At 55.3% G+C, this 19,842-nt stretch overlaps 1 protein-coding gene and 1 long non-coding RNA gene across 3 annotated transcripts; one reads left to right on the top strand and one right to left on the bottom strand.

Annotated features, from left to right (window-relative positions):
- Positions 1–1,388: 1,388 nt before the first annotated feature.
- DHCR7 (7-dehydrocholesterol reductase) lies at positions 1,389–18,726 on the top strand. Of its 2 annotated transcripts, none has more exons than XM_042906317.1 (9): positions 1,389–1,444; positions 4,983–5,112; positions 7,838–7,941; positions 8,522–8,744; positions 10,116–10,206; positions 11,027–11,240; positions 13,386–13,590; positions 14,379–14,510; positions 17,497–18,726. In XM_042906317.1, the coding sequence occupies exons 3-9, from the start codon at positions 7,844–7,846 to the stop codon at positions 17,959–17,961; spliced, it is 1,428 nt and encodes a 475-aa protein (XP_042762251.1). In that variant the 5' UTR covers positions 1,389–1,444; positions 4,983–5,112; positions 7,838–7,843; the 3' UTR covers positions 17,962–18,726. The 2 variants fall into 2 exon arrangements, with proteins under 2 accessions (XP_042762251.1, XP_042762252.1); XM_042906318.1 differs by lacking the exon at positions 1,389–1,444 and adding an exon at positions 1,506–1,590.
- On the bottom strand, positions 15,777–17,088 carry LOC122200610. The gene is made up of 3 exons (XR_006193870.1): positions 16,936–17,088; positions 16,338–16,567; positions 15,777–15,900 (listed from the first exon to the last, which is right to left on the bottom strand). It is a non-coding gene; the product is annotated as an uncharacterized LOC122200610 (long non-coding RNA).
- Positions 18,727–19,842: the final 1,116 nt, after the last annotated feature.

Genomic DNA, 19,842 nt, shown 5'->3' with positions numbered 1-19,842 from the left:
GCTGAGAAAAGCTTGCCTCTTTGACTCTTCAAAATCGTCGTATCATGAAAGGGCCAAAAAGACACACGGAAAAGAAAGAAAGAAAGAGAAAGAGAGAGAGAGAGAGAGAGAGAGAGAGAGAGAGAGAAAGGAAAAGAAAAGAAAAGAAAAGAAAAGAAAAAAGAAAAAAGAAAAGGAAAAAAGGCTGGGACTGTGCTCTAGATTAAGGAATGCTAAGGAGCCTTGACAACTAAATGCATGGTGATTCCCAATTGGATACTGACTTTTACTGATAGCTGTAAAGGACATTATGGGGACAATTGGGGGAAGCTGAATATGGACATTAGATAATAGCATTGGGTTGATGCGAAATTTCCTGAGGGTAATGCATTTTATTTTGGTAACGTGAGACATGGATGCTGAAGTATTTAGGAGGAGGATGTCACCTGCAGCGAATTAATAGTTGAGGATAAAAAGTGGGGTAGAGGTGACAGAAATAAATTGTGGCAAACTGTTGTCAGCTGCTGAATCTAGGTATATGGGTGTTCACTCTAGTGTATGTTCACCTGGTTTGTATGTTTGACATTTTTTCAAAATAAAAAACTGCAGGGGAAAAAAAAAACTGTCACTATGAGGGACACAGAGGTGTGCCAGTCAGATCCGGATGCAAACAGAGGCCTTCGTCCCAAATGTTGGCCTGCAGACACCTTCTGTGGCCCACCCCTCCAGGGGCTTCTCGAGTCGCACAGCTGCCCTTCCCAAGGCCATGTCCTTGCAAGGGTGGCCCTGCGCCCTTTTCCAGACGCAGGAGCATGTGGCTTGGGCATTCCTGTCCAGGAGGACGGCTGTGGTGTGCTGTTATCACCGGAGCTGTCCCCGTGCGCAAACATGTCGCCCAAGGCCACCTTGCACTGGTCGCCCAAGGCCATCTTGCGTCGCAGCTCAACTTCTCCCTCCTTCCACCCCTGCCTCTTCTTCCCCTCCCACCTCGCAGGGTGATCTCGACCCTGAACTGCGTCTCCCTCACTTCTGGGGAAACCAGACCCTCCGGGCCTCCTAGCAGAGCCCCCTCCGACACCCCCAAGTCAAACCGGTACACGCTCAACCTCTCCCGCCCTGCGCGCATCCTCGCCACACCACCTTCGTTATCTGACACCGTCCCTATCTGACGCGGCCCGAGCAGGTGCGGGGTCCCGCTCGCGCCGCCCCCTCGCCCGCCAGCCGCGGGGCGGGCCCTCGGCCGTCAATCTCGCGGCCCGCCGGCGCCGAGTGGCGCCTGCGGTGGCCCGGAGTCAGCTCAGGGGGTGGGGCGAGGCGCGCGGCCAATCGCGGGTCTCGGGGCCGCCGGCCGCGCCGGGGCCGATTGGTCGTCTGTGGGAAGGCGTCAGCCTGGGGGCGGGGCTTCGGGGCGGCCCTGCCAGGCCGGGACTCCGGGACCCGGGCGGGTTCGCAGCCGGGCGCTCAGGTGAGCCGGGGCGGTGCAGCAGGTGGGGGGTCCGCGGGTCGGCGGGGCGTGCGCGGGCCGAGGAGCTGTGCGTGCAGGTGAACCGGCGGGGGTGGTCGAGGGCGGGGTGCCCGCTCTGTGCCCCCCTGAGCTCTTCCTGCAGCAACGTGAGTAAAGAACCAGGCGCCGCATCGGGTGCCCAGATTTAAGACGCGGGCAACGAGGGGCGGCCCAGTGGGGGGAAGAGGACCTTTTTGTATCCTCTTGGTAGCGGAAAATGACCCGCTCAGAAGAGCGCAATTCGACGACTTTCTTTTTAATAAAATGTTGAGGAGTCTTTTTTTTTTTTTTGGATGCATATCCAGTTTACTTATTTATCTATTTATTATTTAATTTATTTTTAAAATTTACATCCAAGTTAGTTAGCATATAGGGCAACAGTGGTTTCCGGAGTCGAGTCCTTAGTGCCCCTCCCCCACTTAGCCCATCCCCCCTCCCACAGCCCCTCCGGCGACCCTCTGTTTGTTCTCTGTATTTAAGAGTCTCTTCTGTTTTTGTCCCCCTCCCTGTTTTTATGTTATTTTTGCTTCCCTTCCCTTATGTTCATTTGTTCTGTCTCTTAAAGTCCTCATATGAGTGAAGTCACATGACATTTGTCTTTCTCTGCCTAATTTCGTTTAGCGTAATACCGGCTAGTTCCGTCCACGTAGTTGCAAATGGCAAGATTTCATTCTTTTTGATGGCCGAGTAAGACTCCGTTGTATCTATATCCCACATCTTTATCCATTCATCCGTCGATGGCCATTTGGGCTCTTTCCATCCTTTGGCTGTTGTCGATAGTGCTGCTATAAACGTGGGGGTGCGTGTGTCCCTTCGAAACAGCACACCTGTATCCCGTGGATAAAGGCCTCGTAGTGCGATTCCTGGGTCGTAGGGTAGTTCTGTTTTTAGTTTTTGGAGGAACCTCCGTACTGTTTTCCAGAGTGGCTGCATCAGCTTGCACTCCCACCAGCAGTGCAAAAGAGACCCTCTCTCTCCGCATCCTCGCCAACATCTGTTGTTGCCTGAGTTGCTAATGTGAGCCATTCTGACCGGTGTGAGGTGGTATCTCATTGTGGTTTTGATTTGTATTTTCCCGATGATGAGTGATGCTGAGCATTTTTTCATGTGTCGGTCGGCCATCTGGAGGTCTTTGGAGAAGTGTCTATTCATGTCTTTTGCCCATTTCTTCACTGGATTATTTGGTTTTTTGGGTGTTGAGTTTGCTAAGTTTTTTATAGATTTGGGATACTAACCCTTTATCTGATGTGTTGTTTGCAAATATCTTCTCCCATTCTGTCGGTTGCCTTTTAGTTTTGCTGATTGTTTCCTTCGCTGTGCAGAAGCTTTTGATTTTGATGAGGTCCCATTTGTTCATTTTTGTTTCTGTTTCCCTTGCTACCGGAGACGTGTTGAGTAAGAAGTTACTGCGGCCGAGGTCAAAGAGGTTTCTGCCTGCTTTCTCCTTGAGGATTTTGATGGCTTCCTGTCTTACATTGAGGTCTTTCATCCATTTTGAGTTTATTTTTGTATCTCATGTAAGAAAGTGGTCTGGGTTCATTCTTCTGCGTGTCGCTGTCCAGTTTTCCCAGCACCCCTTGCTGAAGAGACTGCCTTTATTCCATCGGATATTCTTTCCTGCTTTGTCAAAGATTAGTTGGCCATACGTTTGTGGGTCCATTTCTGGGTTCTCTATTCTGTTCCATTGATCTGAGTGTCTGTTCTTGTGCCAGGACCATAACTGTCTTGATGATGACAGCTTTGTGATACGGCTTGAAGTCCGAGTCTGGTTTGTTTGTTTGTTTGTTTTTTCCAAAGATACATGAATGGCTGGGTTATGGGCGATGAGAAACAGGGGCCGTGAGAGGCCGGGTGTAAAGTTCAGAATAACTGCTGATAACAGCTAATCTTCCTGGGTGCAGTGCCAGGTACTATCCTAGCAGGCGGCCAAGAGCGTTTCTTGGAACCTTGTCTGAACAGCACCGGGTCTGGTTTGGAGATTTGTTAGTCTGAGAGTAATAGAGACTGAGAAATACAGACGTGCCCAAACTGAACCTAAGATGAAAACGGATGATAAAGATCAGAATCTGTGAGAGGGTGATTAGCTGCTCTCCTGGTGCAAAGATGGTTCTTTCCAGAGGCCGGGTAGACCTGCCTGTCCACCCAACATCTACTCATAGGAATTTATGGGGTCTTCAAGATGCCAAAAAGCTGCTAAGTCATCTGTTGTGTGGGTCTCAGCCCATAGATAGTGACGCTGTGGGCGGGGATGCCCGAGGCACCCTCCTGGGCTCATGTTACTGTGGCGAGTCCCCCCTCCCCACCAGCATGGCTGGATCATCCTTTGGGTCCTTATAATTGCAGGACCCACCTTAGCAACAAGCACTGGGGAGCTCCGAGGAGCAAGGTTTATCACTCACAGGTCCTGGAGGGTACACAGAATGCCCAGAGCCACAGTGAGCTCATGGGTGGGGAGAGAGAGAGAGAGAGAGAGAGAGAGAGAGAGAGAGAGAGTGTGTGTGTATAGATCTGGGGCTCTGCCGCCTTTAGGCTCAAGGGTGGAGGCCTGAGGTTTCATGGGTTCGCTCTTTATTGGCCAGTTAAAACATAAGAGTGGGAATAAGGGCTTGGGAAGAAGTGAATCCTGCAGCGGTCAGCCATCTTGGTCTTCTAGGGCTTTCTGAAAGGGTGGGAGTGGCCTGGTTCCTTCTCTGGTCGTTTTTGCTGGTAGCTGGGTCAAGCAGCAGCAATATGTTTATTTGGGGTGGATGTCTTTGCCACAAATGCCTTGGCAGTCAGAAGCTTGCGGTCAGGCACTTCTACTGCGTCATCCTCAGACCCTCAGGAGCGATGTCCCTTTAGCTTTGGCCCGTGGAACTAAAAAACCAGTTGAGAGAGCTGACCAGGGTGCCGGAAAGCCCCATCCATTTCCCTGGCTCATCTTTAGTGTGGGACACTAACCATCCCTCATCCAGCTTTAATAACAGAACCTCATGCGCATAGGCATTCATGACCCCAGACACTCAGGAAGGTCACTGGGTCCCGTGAGTGTACAGAGGGCCAGGCTCCGAGCCCAGGTCACTCTTGCTGCTGCTCTGTGTTCTTAGGCTCTCACTGGCTCCTAGAATGTACCAATGGAATGTGCTAACTCTAGGGGGCTTGATTCGGGCTGATGCACGCATGAGCAAGCTTCTAGAAATGTTGCAGAGGCATACGTGGCTTAAGGCTCATGTCTGAGGTGACTCCTCCATGGAGATCTCTATTCAGTGCCACCCATTGTCATCAAGTACCTACCATTTGCCAGGTACTGTGTGTACCAGGCAAAGAAGTTGGGTGGTAGTACTCCCTTCCTCCTCCCCTCCCGTGTGGGCTATCTTCCACTTTTGAACCTTGGCACACTGACCTTGTACTTCTCACTTGGTTCCAACAGGCCTTGAATAAATACTGTGTGGGTCCTAATCCACCTTCGGCCCTGAAATGTCAGCAACCTGGTGTATTTATCATCTTTGTGTCCCTGCAGGATTTTGTTCAGTGGGTTGAGAAGGGTCAAGCAGGCCTTGTGAATCATAAGAGTCTAGAGATTTTAGAGCGGCCCATTCAAGAAGGAAGACTTCAATTCTGTTGTGAAATCCCTACACAAGAGGTTGGAGGTAAGCATGTCTCAGCACCGTTGTTCATGGGCATAGACAGTGACTTTTTAGCTTTGAAAAAGTAGACAGCTGGTTCATCAACTCCTGTCTGTGAGTCTTAGGAATAAAATAAAATATACCCCAAATACCTCCCTCTCCCCTGTTTCCACATACCTTTTGCCAAGAATATGACTTACACGTTTATTATAGGATTCATTGCTTATGCCTGAGGGGACTCCTGGGTGAATGAATTCTATAATCTCAAAAAATACTTATTTGGGCTTATTTTAACCTGTAGAAGATACACTTTTTCCTTTTAGCAGCGTTTTCTGTTTGGCCTTTCCACACTTAGTTCTTTTTTTTTTTTTTAAAGTAGGATCCACACCCAACGTGGTGCTTAAACTCTCAACCTGAGATCAAGAGTCTCATGCCCCACTGACTGAGCCAGCCAGAAGCCCCTACCACACTTAGTTCCGAGCCTATAGGTTTCTGGCCGTTTTGCAGTTTTCTACCATGTTTAATCAAGGTGACTGCCATGCACCAGGCTCTGTATTCGGTTTTGGGGGTATAGAGTTGGAAGGTCCATAAAGAGTTCTTCACCCTGCCTTGTACACATCATAGACAGACATTCCATAAACTAACCTGTGAAAATTAAGTGATAATGGGTACAGTTCCCCACTGCAAATGAAAATGCTTTTTGTCGCTGAAATTTTTTTTTAATGAATGTACCTTTGTATTAAAGTAACTCATGCTCACTTTTTCCAAAAGAAATTAGTGTTAAAAGGCTGATGCATAGAATAAACAGCTCCCCACTTCATCCCATAGTCTTCGTTCCCAGAAGCAAATACTTTTCATTCTTGTAGTTACTTCTGTGTTGCTGTTTTTACCCGCTTATTTTTAAATGATTTGCTTTTGTCACTCCCAACTTCACATGTCCTTCTCCATCCAAACATCTACCAGCCCGTAGCCAGATATTACGTTGTTATGACAAAGTTGCTAGTATTTACTGTTAAGCCAACTAACGTACTACAATTATGGTGTTTGTTGTTGTTTTTCCCCTTTGTATGACTTTTTATTTTTCCTGGAGTTCGTGATTGCCTCACTTTTTCCACTTACTGAGGTTTTTATGCATCTGTCATTTTTTTTCCTGAATGCTATAACAGAGCTTCATATATATCCATAATTTTTCTACACACTCTAACACAATAAAATTCATCATTTCCATTCTCCCTTCTGCTGTAGCCATTCATTTTGTACCAAGGTGGACTGGTTACTGTCTGGTGCACTGCACAGTTCTCATCCCCTCATCCTTTCTCTCGGCTTTCTTTTTGTAGTTTTCTTGGATCCTGTGTCTTCTCCGAATAATAATTAACCTGCAAATGGAATTCTAGGTTGCAAAAAAGTTTCCCTCAAAGTTTTTAAAGTTTTCCATCATTGTCTTCTAGAATCCAATGGTTGCTGATACGATTCTTAATCCTGGATTTTTTTTTACTGTTTATTTATTTGGCAGGGGGAGGGGCAGAGAGAAAGAGGGAGAGAGAATCCCAAGCAGGCTCCATGCTTAGTGCAGAGCCCAACATGGGGCCCAATCCCATGACCATGATTTCATGACCTGAGCCAAAATCGGAAGTCAGATGCTCAACTGAATGAGCCACGCAGGCGCCCCTCTTTTAGAGCTTTTCTCTAAAAGTCTTTAAAATCATGTTTTCTTACTTCCAATGTTTTGAAACTTCACTGTTAGAACTTATTCTGGAAGCGTAGATGTCACTGCTTTCCCTTGGACAAGTTCAGTTCTTTCACCTTTTTTTTTGGAGTGATTATTTATTGAATGCACTGTCCTAGGACTTGGTAGTAGAGCAATGGATAGGACACGTGGTTCCTGCCCTTGGGGAGCTTACATTCTAACGGAGGGAGGCAGTCAATAGACATGCACTCAAATAAATTAAAGAATTCTACATAATGAGAACATGAGAAAATAAAGTAGCAGGTAGAGTGCCTCAACAGGGGACTACAGGCAGTGTAGAAGCACTGATTGGCTTGTATATTGGTTCAAGATGAATGGCTATGGGGGAGAGGGGGCATGGAAATGATAAATTTTATTGTTTGAATATGTAGAAAAGTTGCTGGTATGTACATTAGCTGTGGTAGAGCATTCACAAAAAAACATTAGCGATAGACGCATAGAAATCTTCGCAAATGGAAAAAGTGGGGCGCCCATTAACTCCAGGAAATATAAAAAGTCACACTAAGGAGGGGCCATTTTACAAAAGCCCCGAATGAGGAGACCTGTAAATTAAGTTCTAAGCAGAAGCAGCAGGTGTCATGAACGAGATGAACCATATCCAAGGGGCGTTAAAGACCCCGTGTGCCTGGATTGGAAGGTATGAGGAGAAAGGGGTGGGGGTAGGGGGGAAAGCAGGCAGGAGCAGATCGCAAGAGGCCTCTGAGCCATGGCTGACCCGGTTCATGCGGTAAGAGGGCGTTCTGCCGCAACCTGGAGAATTAATCAAGATGAGCGAGAGACGTAGGAGGGCCAGGTGGGAGGTTATTGTGGATTCCAGGAGAGAGAGACTGAAGTGCAGTCTATGATCTCTTCCCTGCCTGGAACTTGCCATCTAGAACAAGGTAGCGAGTAGGCTAGTAGAAGAGCCAGTCCTGCAGAAGTTACGAACAGGGGCAGATGTGGGAGATAATGGTGGCTGTTCTCTGTGGGACGATCTGAGTAGGACGTGTCTTCTTTCCTCAGGGCCCAATGGCTGCAAAGTCCCAGCCCGACGCTCCCCAAACCAAGAGTCGGGACAGCTTTGCCAACGATGGGGCTGCCACTCAGGGGCAGTGGGGCCGTGCCTGGTAAGGCCTTGACAGTCTTCCCAACTAGAAAATGGAGCGAGATCTTAGTGAGAGGTGGCCAACCCTTGGGATCTTACGGACCTATCAAAAACACGAGTTTTATCATTAAGACTAACGAGAGATAAGCCAGATAAGCCCCAGATAAGCCGTTGCCCATTTTGTAAAGTAAGGGATTGGAGAAGGAATGAAAAGCTGGCTAAAACGGGCTGGCTCTGGTGGCGCAGTATCCTGTTGTCTGTATCCTCCTTGGATCGGAGAGCGTGGGGACTCGGGAGTGGGTGAGTGGCCCCCGCGGCCCGGAACCGGAGAGCCTCTGGCCTTGTGGGTCGCGAAAGGCCTCCCAGCGTTCGTATTCCGGGTTCCGGGCTTCCTGTGGATGTCCGCAGATCCGTCAGTCTCCCCGGAGCTGGCGGTGGAGCACGCACATTGAGTGGTTCCTGCAGGCAATGGGGAGCCCTTTGCACTGAGAGCGAACGGCTGTTGGAAACAACGGGACCCGTCCGCACGTGCGGTGCATTGTCGAGGAGGCCACGCGGCCAGGGGGGGCCCCCGCGTGACCGCCTGCCATCTGCTGTTGCAGGGAGGTGGACTGGTTTTCGCTGGCCAGTGTCCTCTTTCTGCTGCTTTTGGCCCCTTTCATCGTATACTACTTCATCATGGCGTGCGACCAGTACGGCTGCTCCCTCACTGCCCCCGTGGTGGACGTCGCCACTGGGCGCGTTCATCTCGCAGACATCTGGGCCAAGACGCCGGCCGTGACAAAGGAAGCGGCCCAGCTCTACGCCTTGTGGGTCACGTTCCAGGTCAGCCTCCCTGGAGGGTGGTTGGGGCACGGCGGGCGTGCGGCGTCCCTCCGGCCGGGAGAGTCCTGGCCGTTGGTCCGGGAAATGGGATCTGGGCTCGGGTTGGCGTTCTCCTTCCCGGGACCCGGCAGGGCATCACGGTGTCTGACGCACCTTCGGTGGAAGCCTCCCCGTAGTTCAGGGGCGTGTGCAGCCCTGCAGGGACATGCCGAGAAGTAGGGAGCGAGACCCTGTGGGAGGGTGTGAGGCAGGGCTGGCCCGGGGAAGCTCCATGCACGACGGGAAGTGTATCTTATCAGTAGCCCCTGAGAAGGAGCATTCTGGCCCCCAGAGGTACGCTCTCGGTTACGAGAGACCCCACTCGGCAAAGCCAAGGCCTGTGTTCCCAGCAGGTGGCCACACGGTCCTGGCCAAGGACGTCCTCGACTCCGTTGTGACCCCACTGGCCTTTGAGACCAGAAGTTCACCAGGAAGGAGCTGTTTGCACAGAGGACCTGGTGAACAGGGAGAGCTGTTTATCATCTGAATCCAGGGAAAAGGTGGCGGGAGAAGGCTCCCTCCACACCCCGGGTTTCCTGCCCTAGAGGAAAGCTCCAGCCGTTCGTCGCGGTTTCTCCTCAGGGTGCCAGCTTTTGGGCTTTAGAGCCCCTCTCATTTCTGGTCTCTTGGTCCCTCTGGGTGAAAAGATGAGAAGGGGCAGCAGGAATCACAGAAGCCTAAAAGTAGAGATATCAGTGCCCGAGCGGCTAAAACAAACGTTACGCAGCCATCTGAAGGAAGCGCTCACCTGTGCTACAGCGTGGGTGGACCTTGAGAACGTTCGCTGAGCGAGAGGAGCCAGTTACGGAAGGCCCCAGGGCGCCGTGATTCCATTTATGTGAAACACCAGGGTGCGAACGTCCGTAGAGACAGAAAGTGGGTTAATGGTTGTTGGGGGGGCAGCGGGAGGGGTTGGGGAGCGACTGCTAATGGGGGTGGTGAATGTGTTCCGGGTGGTGGTGCTTGCTCACTGTGTCAATGCGCTAAATGACACTGAAAACGTGTCACGAGGGCGACTTGTACGGCCGGGAATTCTTGCAAATTTTTAAATGGCTCCAGAAATGCGAGCGGGAAGGGCTCGTGGGCTCTCCTGCAGGGAGACTGCATTGCTGCTTTCGGCCGGTAATGAACTTCCTGCTCGGGGCTCCTCGCCCTCCAGAGCCCCCGGCCGGCCTGCCTGCCTGCCGCCAGGGCTCCAGAGCCACACACTCTTCCGGAAGGAGTACCCGACCGTCACCTGGATTTCGGCCACGGGTCACGTCGGTTAACGAAGGCAAGGGTCAAGCAGACCCCCCAGGCCATGGGTCAAGCAGCTTAAAATCCCCACCGCAGGTGCTTTTGTACTCGGCGCTGCCTGACTTCTGCCATAAGTTCCTGCCCGGCTACGTGGGAGGCGTTCAAGAGGGCGCCGTGACCCCCGCAGGTAACTTGAGCCCGCAGGCCTCCCTTCTCCTCTCCCTGCCTCTTTGTCTCATGGGGCCTGCCCTCTCCCAGGCGGCTCCCGTCCCCAGGTGTGCTCACACTTGAAAGTGTGACAAAGTGACAAAATGAGTGTGAATTTTGCTCGGCCACTGCCGCGGCCCCGGGCCCCGATCGTCTCAGGGCAGCCTGGGACTGACCCGGCCGTGAGTTGGAACATCAGGCCCTTCGGTGAACAGAGGGCTGAGTGGTCCCCGGCCCCACGGCCGGTTGTCACAGCTGGGATCCTGGAGCATCTCCCCGCCGAGAACACTGCAGCCACCAGCGGCGTCCAGGAGGGGTGGCTCCTGTTCAGGTCACCAAGAGCCCTGCAGGGGGGGACGCCACCCCTGTCCCTGCCTGCAGACAGCCCCCAGGGCCGCGGGGAGGCTGTGGTGCTTGCTGACAAGTATGTTAGGGGCACCCTCACTCCCTAGCGAACTGCATCCATCCATCCACCCGTTCACCCACCTACCCACCCACTGGCCCCCCAGCCGGAGCTCACTAGGGAGAATCAGAACCAAAGGGTGAGTCTGCCCGTTCCCTCGTCCAAGGACCCCGAAAGCAGGAGCAGTTAATCCCCGGACTAACAGCGTGATGTGTGCTGCTGGCATTTTGACCCGGGGCCCCGAGCTGTAGGGGAAGCTGACCGGCTTCCGGGCCTTGGCCTGGGTGTCCCAGATGGGCCCCCGAGCAGCAGCCGAGGCCCAGGAAGCAAGTAGGGCCTAGTCTGGCCTGCCGTTTTCAAGCGGAAACGCTTTGATTTTTAAATCGTCGCTCTGCAGGGGTTATTAACAAGTATGAAATCAACGGCCTGCAGGCGTGGCTCATCACGCACCTTCTCTGGTTTGCAAACTCGCACTTCCTGTCGCTGTTCTCCCCCACCATCATCTTCGACAACTGGATACCGCTGCTGTGGTGCGCCAACATCCTCGGCTACGCAGTTTCCACCTTCGCAATGATCAAGGGCTACTTCTTCCCCACCAATGCCAAAGACTGGTACGTTCTTCGGCGGCTGGTCAAGCCTAACGTGGGATGCGGATGCTTCCACCCCTAACCTTTCTCTGTGACCTTGGGATAGGAGTCGTGAAGCCCCGAGGATTGAGAATCCTTGAAGGGGGAGCCTGATGGAACCCGCTTGATTCTGGGGAACATCCTTTCTATGTGTCTGGGGGCCTTCCTCTGCCTTAGGAAGCATGCAGTTGAAGGTGGCCAAGTCCATCTTTGGCCGAGTCGTCGCCTGTAGGGCTGTCATGGGAGCAGGGAAGTCAGCCCGTTGCTTCCATTTGGGAACATGAGTGTGGCCCGAAACAATCTTAGTGAGGAGTGTGGTTATCTCGGTGGCTTCAGTGTAGCACTTCCCAGGGAGAGCCCTACTGGTTCGTGCCTTCTCATGGAAGTCTTGGGTTTGACAGTTGTGCTCCCCACAGCCAGCCTTCTCTTCACCTAGCTCTTTATCCATCTATCCACCCATCCATCCACCATCATCCATCCATCTGCCCATTCACCCACCTACCCACCCACTCATCCAACCCATCCACCTACCCACCCATCCATCCATCTATCCATCCATCCAACCAACCACTCATCCATCTAACCCATCCACCCACCCATCCATCTAATCCATCCACCCACTCATCCATCCATCATCATTCATCCATCCACCTGTCCACCCATTCACCCACCTACCCACCCATTCATCCACCCACCCATCCATCCACCCACCCACCTATCCATCCACCCACCCACCTATCCATCCATCCATCCATCCACCATCATCCATCCATCCATCCACCATCATCCATCCATCCATCCACCATCATCCATCCATCCATCCACCATCATCCATCCATCCATCCATCCATCCATCCATCCATCCACTCACCCATCCATCTAACCCATCCACCCACTCATCCATCCACCATCATCCATCCATCCAACCACCCATTCACCCACCCATCCACCCATCCATCTAACCCACCTATCTAACCCACCTACCCACTCATCCATCTAATGCATCCATCCGTCAATCCATCTATCTACCTACCCACCCATCTACCCATTCAGTCCATCTATTCCATTCAACCCACTTGTTCATCCACCTGTCCACCCCTATCCTTCATCCCTGGCTCCTTCAATCCCTCCATTCATCCCTCCCTCCAACAACAGATGTTGGTGGGGTTCCTCCTGTAGATGGGTGTAAGCAGTCACAAACAAGATTCTTATGCTTGGGTGCCTACATTTTAGTCCCAAATACATTTAGGGGCCCAAATAAAAAGAAAATGTGTTTCCTTTAACTCTTGCTCTTGGGAAATGTCTCTGGATGACGGTGCTTTGTGGTCCGTGTGGTAATTAGGTAATGAGGCTGATCTTCTGTGGCTCATGCTAATCGTCTTTGCTGCTTTATAATCAATCGCCTGTTGTAGATTTTGTATATTTTGCTTTTTTTACTTAACATAACCGAGGCACATGGACGTGAAAACGTTTTTGCCATTAACACAGAAACCCCTATGTGTCTGCAAGTTATTCGCGAGGAGGGTCTCCATATCAGTCATCTTGGCTGATTCTCTGGTCACCCCTGGGGAGGGCTGTGGGGGAGGAACCAGGGCAACGAATGTCCAGCAAGGGTTGGTGGTGGGCCCCCAAGCCAGGCACCTTGCTCTGGACTCGCCACCCTTGCTCACTCTCTACCTGGGCGGGATTTATAATTTCACTTGCCCGTGGGGCCCCGGGCCTCGGGAGTCACCGCAAACTGCATGCTTGGCTATGCAACAAAATCTTCGTGAAGTCAAGCTAGTTAGTTAGGCAGCTCAGCCACGCCAGGCCTCAAGGGGGCCTGGAGGAGGGTGGGGAGAAGCCCAGCTGGTTGAGGGAAGACTTAAGCAGAAAGTGTGCGCTTTCGTGGGACGCGGCGAGCATCTCAGGTGCCAGGTCTCGGGGTGGCTCTGCCGGGCCGTAGCCGAGTGCCAAGGGAGAGCAGGGAGGCCTTGGGAAGCGAGAGGGACCGGTGTGCGTCCTCCGGCTGCCCGCATCCCTGAGCTGACGCGAGGGCCAGGCTCGACACCCTTGTCCACGTGCACACACGGGCCCCTTGTCGCGAGACGGGCTCCTTAGCGAAACGTATCTGCTGTTTCTATTTTCAAGCAAATTCACAGGCAATTTCTTTTACGACTACATGATGGGCATTGAGTTTAACCCCCGAATCGGGAAGTGGTTCGACTTCAAGCTGTTTTTCAACGGACGCCCTGGGATCGTTGCCTGGACCCTCATCAACCTGTCCTTTGCAGCCAAGCAGCGGGAGCTCTACGGCCAAGTGACCAACGCCATGGTCCTGGTCAACGTCCTGCAGGTAGCCTGTCTGCGGCCAACGGGGAGGGAGCTCCAAGGCTTGCTGGGCCCCGGGAAATCCTGAAAGCCAGATGCGTCTTGAAGAACCTCACTCCACTGCTCTTAGAAGGGAGTCGGCCCCCTGCCCGTGCGTCTCTGGGGAGCGGGCTAGCGAGCACGCAGCGAAAGGTCCCTCATTGTCTGCCGGGCGCCACACCGGCCCTGCGGCCTCACTGGGCTCGGGGCCTCTTTCCCGGGAGACGCCTGTTAACGGCTCAAGCATGTGGTGGTCCTGGCCACGTCCATGGTTTGTGGCCTCTGAAGCGTCTTCCCCACGTGGTCCCCGTGGGTCTCAGGTGGGGTGTGAGGGGTTCATTCTCACCTTTTCCACACCTGCGTAAGAGGTCGCTGGCCACCTGGCTGTGCCGGCTGCAGGGGCTGCCGGGCGAAGGACTTCCATGCCGGCGTGGGCCCTGGCGTGTGGGGCACCTTCCCCGTGGGCTGTCCCCAGCGCCTCCACGGTGTGCGACCTGCTCTCTGAGCGCCACAGCCTGGGCATCACCGGCCGGGGCACTGCTGGGCGTCCCTCTCGGTCACTGTCTGTGGGCCCTCATCCACTTAGACGGCAGGCTCTCTCAGGCTAAGGGCTCCCTCGCTGGCCTCCCGGGCCCCCCACGTCCCAGCCCCGTGGAGCACGTCACCGAGGAGCTCGGGGACACCCCGCGTGCCATCTCCTCATCTACGCGGGCGTGGTTTTCCCGGGGGCCCCTTGGTGGCCGTGGCCGGCACGTGACGGGTCCTGTTTTGTAGGCCATCTACGTGCTGGACTTCTTCTGGAACGAAGCCTGGTACCTGAAAACCATTGACATCTGCCACGACCACTTTGGGTGGTACTTGGGCTGGGGGGACTGCGTCTGGCTGCCGTACCTCTACACGCTGCAGGTGAGGAGCGGGGTGGCTGGCCCGGTGGGGCTTGCAGCTGTCTGGTCCCCAGGCACGCCCAGGGCGGCCCTCAGCAGACACAGCCAAGCACGTGCTGAGATCCCCTCTTGCACAAGTGGGGGACAGTTGAGGCTGGAGGTGGGAGGCTGCCCCGTTTCCAGGAAGAAGGAGGCTTGGTGCATTAGTGAGCTTGGGCCCCGGGACACATACCATGGACAGGCGTGGACAACAGCCACTGTCCCCGTCCCGGAGGCCGGAGCCCGAGGTCCAGGCGTGGGCAGAGCTGGGTTCCCCCGAGGCCTCTCTCCTAGTGCGTGGACAGCCGTCCTCTCCCTGTGCCCTCACGGGGTCGTCCCTCTGCGTGTGTCTGGGTCCTCATCGCCTCTTCTTTTTCTTTTTAATATTTATTTATTTTTGAGAGAGGGACAGAGCGTTGAGTGGGGGAGGGGCAGAGAGAGGGAGACACAGAATCCAAAGCAGGCTCCAGGCTGTCAGCACAGAGCCCGATGCGGGGCTCGAACCCATGAACCGTGAGATCATGACCTGAGCCAAAGTCGGATGCTTAACCAACTGAGCCATCCAGGCACCCCTGATCCCCTCTTCTTACAAGGACCCCGGTCACACGGGTTCAGGGCCCACCCCGGTGACCCCGTGACACCTTGCTTACTCTTAATAGACCCACTCTCCAGATAGGTTCACATTCTGGGGTCCTGGGGGTCAGGGCTCCAACATAGGGATTTGGGGGGGACACAGGTCAGCCCATGACACTTAAGAAAGATGACAGGGTGTAGACTTTCGGTAAAAAGGAATAATTTGGCTGAACTGGGTGATGGGGGGTGGTATTCATATTCACACTTATTCAAATCTTAATGCTTAGAGGAAAAGAGGATTTCTTACCTTTTTTTGTTCCTTAAATACTTCACGAGGGTCTGTGTGGCACCAGGCATGTGATGGGGACGTGGGAGCAAAGGAGACATGTGTGGGCCCTGCCCGCCTCGGGCTCACGGCTGGTGGGAGAGGCCAGGCAGCAGGCAGCCCGGTGCAGGGAAGGGGTGCTGGAGAGAAGTGGGGTCATCGGCTCCTGAGGGAGGGCCCAGGAGGAGCCCCCGGCCTGCCACTGGCAGCTGGCAAACGCACCCGGAGATAACCACGGCCTGGCTGAGAGCGGGACGGCGAGGCTGGCGGGTGAGGACGTTCCAGATGGGTGGGCTGGCACGTGCCGTCTCACTGCACGGAGAATTCAGGAGGACGTCGGGCCAGGGCTCTGAGGGGGAGACCCTGTGCCAAGGAACAGCAGTCTGGAGTCCTCAGGAGAGGCCTGGCCTGGGGAGCCGCAGGGACCGGGGTTCACACCGGCGGGGGAGGTGGCCTTGAATGGCCCCAGACATCCCTGGAAAAGGAGGGCAGCGCCGTGTCGGGGCCGGGCGAGGCCGCGCAGGGGCACCGGAGCGGCGCTTGGCGGTGTGGCCGGGCTGCTCGGTCGCTGACCCCCATCCGCCCGCCCGGCACACCACGCAGGGCTGCCTCGGGGGCAGCCGGGGGGTGCGGGGGGCGGGCCTCGCATCAGGCTCCCGCGCCCTCCCAGCTCCCGCGAGAGCCCCGGCTCTGCTGCGCTCGCTGCGGCAGCTTGGACACCCTGGCCGGGTGCCACCTGCTCATGTGAGTGAGGACGTCCGGGGTCAGAGGGAGGGTGTGGTCAGGGCTCTCGCTTAGCCGGCAGCGAGCAGGGTGGCTGCCTGGGCAGGTTGCGCGAGAGTGGCAGGAACCAAGGTGGGAAGGCTCGGTGACCTGCGCCGGGCCCACACGGGCGAGGGGTTCCGTGCTTACAGCCGGTCGTGCGAGGCCCAGTGACGTGAACTGGCTGATCCTCTCTGTGCAGCATCCGGAACCAGGGGCCCCCGGGGAAGCAGGGGAGTCGCAGCAGAGCTGGGCTGGGGCTCCGGGTGCCCCGTCCCCGTGCCGTCTATAACTCCAGGTCCTCCCTTGAGTGCCCGTCGCCGTCTGCCCGGGACCCGTGTCTCCACCTGGCTGCTCGCACGCTCCCGGGCTCCCCGATTCTGTGAACAGAACGATAACAGATCAAACGTGTACATGTACAAACGTGCATAGATCATGAGTGTGTGCGATCACACATCTGTGTCTCTCACTGTGAACCAGGCCTTGTTTCGGCCTCTCTTTGTATGTTGTATGTGTATCATTTCATATATCACATCATATATGTATCACATCACATCATATCATATATATCACATGTGTCATATCACATCACAGCTGCGTTAGAATTCTCTCCACACCCAGAACCAGTGGGGTGTTTATGCACATCTATGTGTATGCATACAACTGAATGTATGCCTGTATACGTATGTGTGTATATATTCGCACATATATACACATATTCACACACAGGAGAGAAGCAGTAACTAACTCATGTGATCATGGGGCCCAGCAAGTCCGAAATCTTCAGGGCGGCCAGCGGGTTGGCCGTCCAAGGATGTTAGAGTCGGCTGGAGTCTGAAGGCCGTCTGCTGGCGGAATCTAGTCTCGTTCTGGCCGGAGGTTGGCCTTTTTTTTTTTTTTTTTTTTTTCTTTAAGCCTTCAACTGATTGGATGAGGCCCACCTACAGGGTAGAGAACAAGCTGCTTTACTCAAAAGTCTACCAGTTTGAGTTTTATTTTATCTCAAAAAATACCTTCACGGCAGCTATCTGGGCACCGTGGCCTCGCCAAGGTGGCATCCAGTGGACCGTCATAAAATTACATTCATATGATACTTCTATCGTATGTTACGCTTAGGCTACGTATGATGTGCGTGTGCGTGTGCGTGTAGGTACGCGGACAGGTGGGAAGGCAGGTAGGTACGCGGATCCGTTTGCCATGCGCCGCGGCGGGTGCTGTTACTCGCGGAAGAGGAAACCGGCGTGTGGGGTGGCGGGGCGGCTATCGGGGGATGCGAACCCAGGGCGTGCTGCTCCCTCTCGCCCCGCAGGGCCTGTACCTGGTCTATCACCCGGTGCAGCTGTCCGCCCCCCACGCCGCGGGCGTCCTGCTGCTGGGGCTGCTCGGCTACTACATCTTCCGGATGGCCAACCATCAAAAGGACCTGTTCCGCCGCACGGACGGCCGCTGCCTGATCTGGGGCAGGAAGCCCAGGGTCATCGAGTGCTCCTACACGTCGGCCGACGGACGCAGGCACCACAGCAAGCTGCTGGTGTCCGGCTTCTGGGGCGTGGCCCGCCACCTCAACTACACGGGCGACCTGATGGGCAGCCTGGCGTACTGCCTGGCCTGCGGCGGGGGCCACCTGCTGCCCTACTTCTACATCATCTACATGACCGTCCTGCTGACCCACCGCTGCCTCCGGGACGAGCACCGCTGTGCCAGCAAGTACGGCAGCGACTGGGCGCGTTATACCGCCGCCGTGCCTCACCGCCTGCTGCCCGGGATCTTCTGAAGCCCCGCCCCGTGGGAGGGGCCCCGAGCCCGGCCTGCCGGGGCTGCCTCCCGCCTCCCCCCAGGAGCTTGCGAGGCGTCGCTTGGTGCGTCCCCTCCCCTTGTCCCTGGGCGAGCCCTGGGGGTTTCTAGGGCCTGCGCCCACTGGCAGAAGTGACCAGCGTTTCCCACGGGTGTTCCGCGGGCAGGTGGGGGCCCCCGCCCGCCTCGGGCAGCCCGCGATGACAACGTCTGTCCTCCGTGTCGTCAGCCCGAGCTCCTGTGCTGCCCGGACATCTTCGGCTCCCTGCCACTTAGTCTCTCTGAATCAGTTGGAGGCGCGCCGCACCAAGAAGGGGGCTTCTGTTTCTAGTCTCGGTGATTCCGTTTCATTCCCTGGTCTCTCACGGCTTGGGGGGTGCAGTGGGGGGACAGCCAAGGCGCACGCCCAGAGCATGCCGAGGTCCCGGCACCGGCCGTGGCTCCCCGTGTCCGGCCCTCTGAGCATCCGGCCGCCAGCCTCGGCCTGCCGGCCCTCTGCAAGGGCTCTGCCTGCGTGCCTGGGGACCGCACACATCGGCTCAGGCGACCCAGAGAACCTGTGTACCATCCAGGGGGCCTTCTGCAGCGAGATCTGAATCCCAGCCTTGAAGAGGGGGATGTCTTCCAGGTGAATTGTTTTACTCTGGGCGCTTGCCCTGGACCCTAGGGTTTTCTTGAAAACTCTTTAAGCATTACTGCCTTCGTTGACTTGGTAATTCTTTATATTAAACTTGCCCTGCCCACACTTCTGCGTGGTTTCTGTCTCCCGATTGGGCCTGACCGGACGTGAGGGCTCCGTTTCCGGTACGTAGAGGGGTGATGAGCTGCTGGGGCACTGCTTCAGGGCTGTGGGCACTCACGGTGGGTATTTAGGGGACCGGGGCCAGCCTCCCCCCCACCGCCGGCCAAAGGAAGAAATCCCAGCGTGGAGTGGGCAGAGGTGCCGGGAAGCAGGCACCAGGCTTGCCTCCTGCCTGGAGAAACCAGCCGGGAAGGATGTGTGAGCAGGGCGGCGGGCGGGGCTGGGTGGGGCCTCCCCTGCTTCCCTTAGGAACAGGCAGAACAGGCTGGTGGCTTCCCCAACAGCCCGAAACCGGTGAGAGATGAGAGCTCGGGCCCCACCCAGGCCAGCTTGGAGGGTGGTTTTCCACCTTGCTGCTCACCACCCCCCACCCCTGCCACCTATCCATTCCAGCCCTGGGCTGCGGGGAGGCCCAGGCATCCTGTTTATCACAAGCCACATGTGTGAATACTGGCCAGCCTGGGGAACCAGTGTCCTGGATGGTCCTGAGTAGAGCGGACCCTCCTCTTCCTCTCACACGGAGTGGATTCATTTCAGAGAGGCTAGAGCGTGCTGGTTGTGAGCTCTGACCCTGGGTCCGGCGTGGAGCGGCTGTGTGACCTAGATCAGGCGACTTACCCTCTCTGTGCCTTGGCTTCCCATTTGAGAAGTAGGCAATTACTATTTCCATGGCTTGCTTCGAGAGGGCTTCTCAGGCTGTTTGCAGAAGAGTTGTGGGTCCAAGTCTTGGATCTGCCCCTGCCCGCTAGCCCAGTCTCGCTCGTGGTAGCTCTCCCGAGCCGGGCTGTGCTGATCCGTGTTCTGTGTGCTCGGCAGTTGCGAGGCTGGGCCGTGACCCTTCTTGCCCCTGCGTCATGCAAAAGAGGCCCAGCTTGCTTCTCCAGGCAAGGGCAGGGTGAGCCTGGGAACCCCTCCTCTGTGAGCCGTGAGACTGGACCACGGGGGCCACTGTGTTACAAGACACAGGAAGTTCTCGGGAGGGGCGAAGCCTCTGGGAACACGGCCTGCCTTCTGCCTCCTCCCTGGGAGAGGGGCTGCTGGACCCCCACGGCCAGGTGG

This window comes from Panthera leo, chromosome D1, assembly GCF_018350215.1.
Source record: "Panthera leo isolate Ple1 chromosome D1, P.leo_Ple1_pat1.1, whole genome shotgun sequence".
Taxonomy (NCBI): domain Eukaryota; kingdom Metazoa; phylum Chordata; class Mammalia; order Carnivora; family Felidae; genus Panthera; species Panthera leo.
Note: the sequence above shows the minus strand (reverse complement) of the source record. Positions and strands in the feature narration are given on the sequence as shown.

What these genes read in the sequence shown, in the direction of transcription:
- DHCR7 (XM_042906317.1), top strand. Translation starts at nt 7,844, where the DNA reads ATGGCTGCAAAGTCCCAGCCCGACGCTCCCCAAACCAAGAGTCGGGAC. An exon ending in CCTTGTGGGTCACGTTCCAG is followed by an intron (nt 8,745 to 10,115) that starts GTCAGCCTCCCT and finishes TCCCCACCGCAG; the next exon opens with GTGCTTTTGTACTCGGCGCT. An exon ending in GGGCGCCGTGACCCCCGCAG is followed by an intron (nt 10,207 to 11,026) that starts GTAACTTGAGCC and finishes GTCGCTCTGCAG; the next exon opens with GGGTTATTAACAAGTATGAA.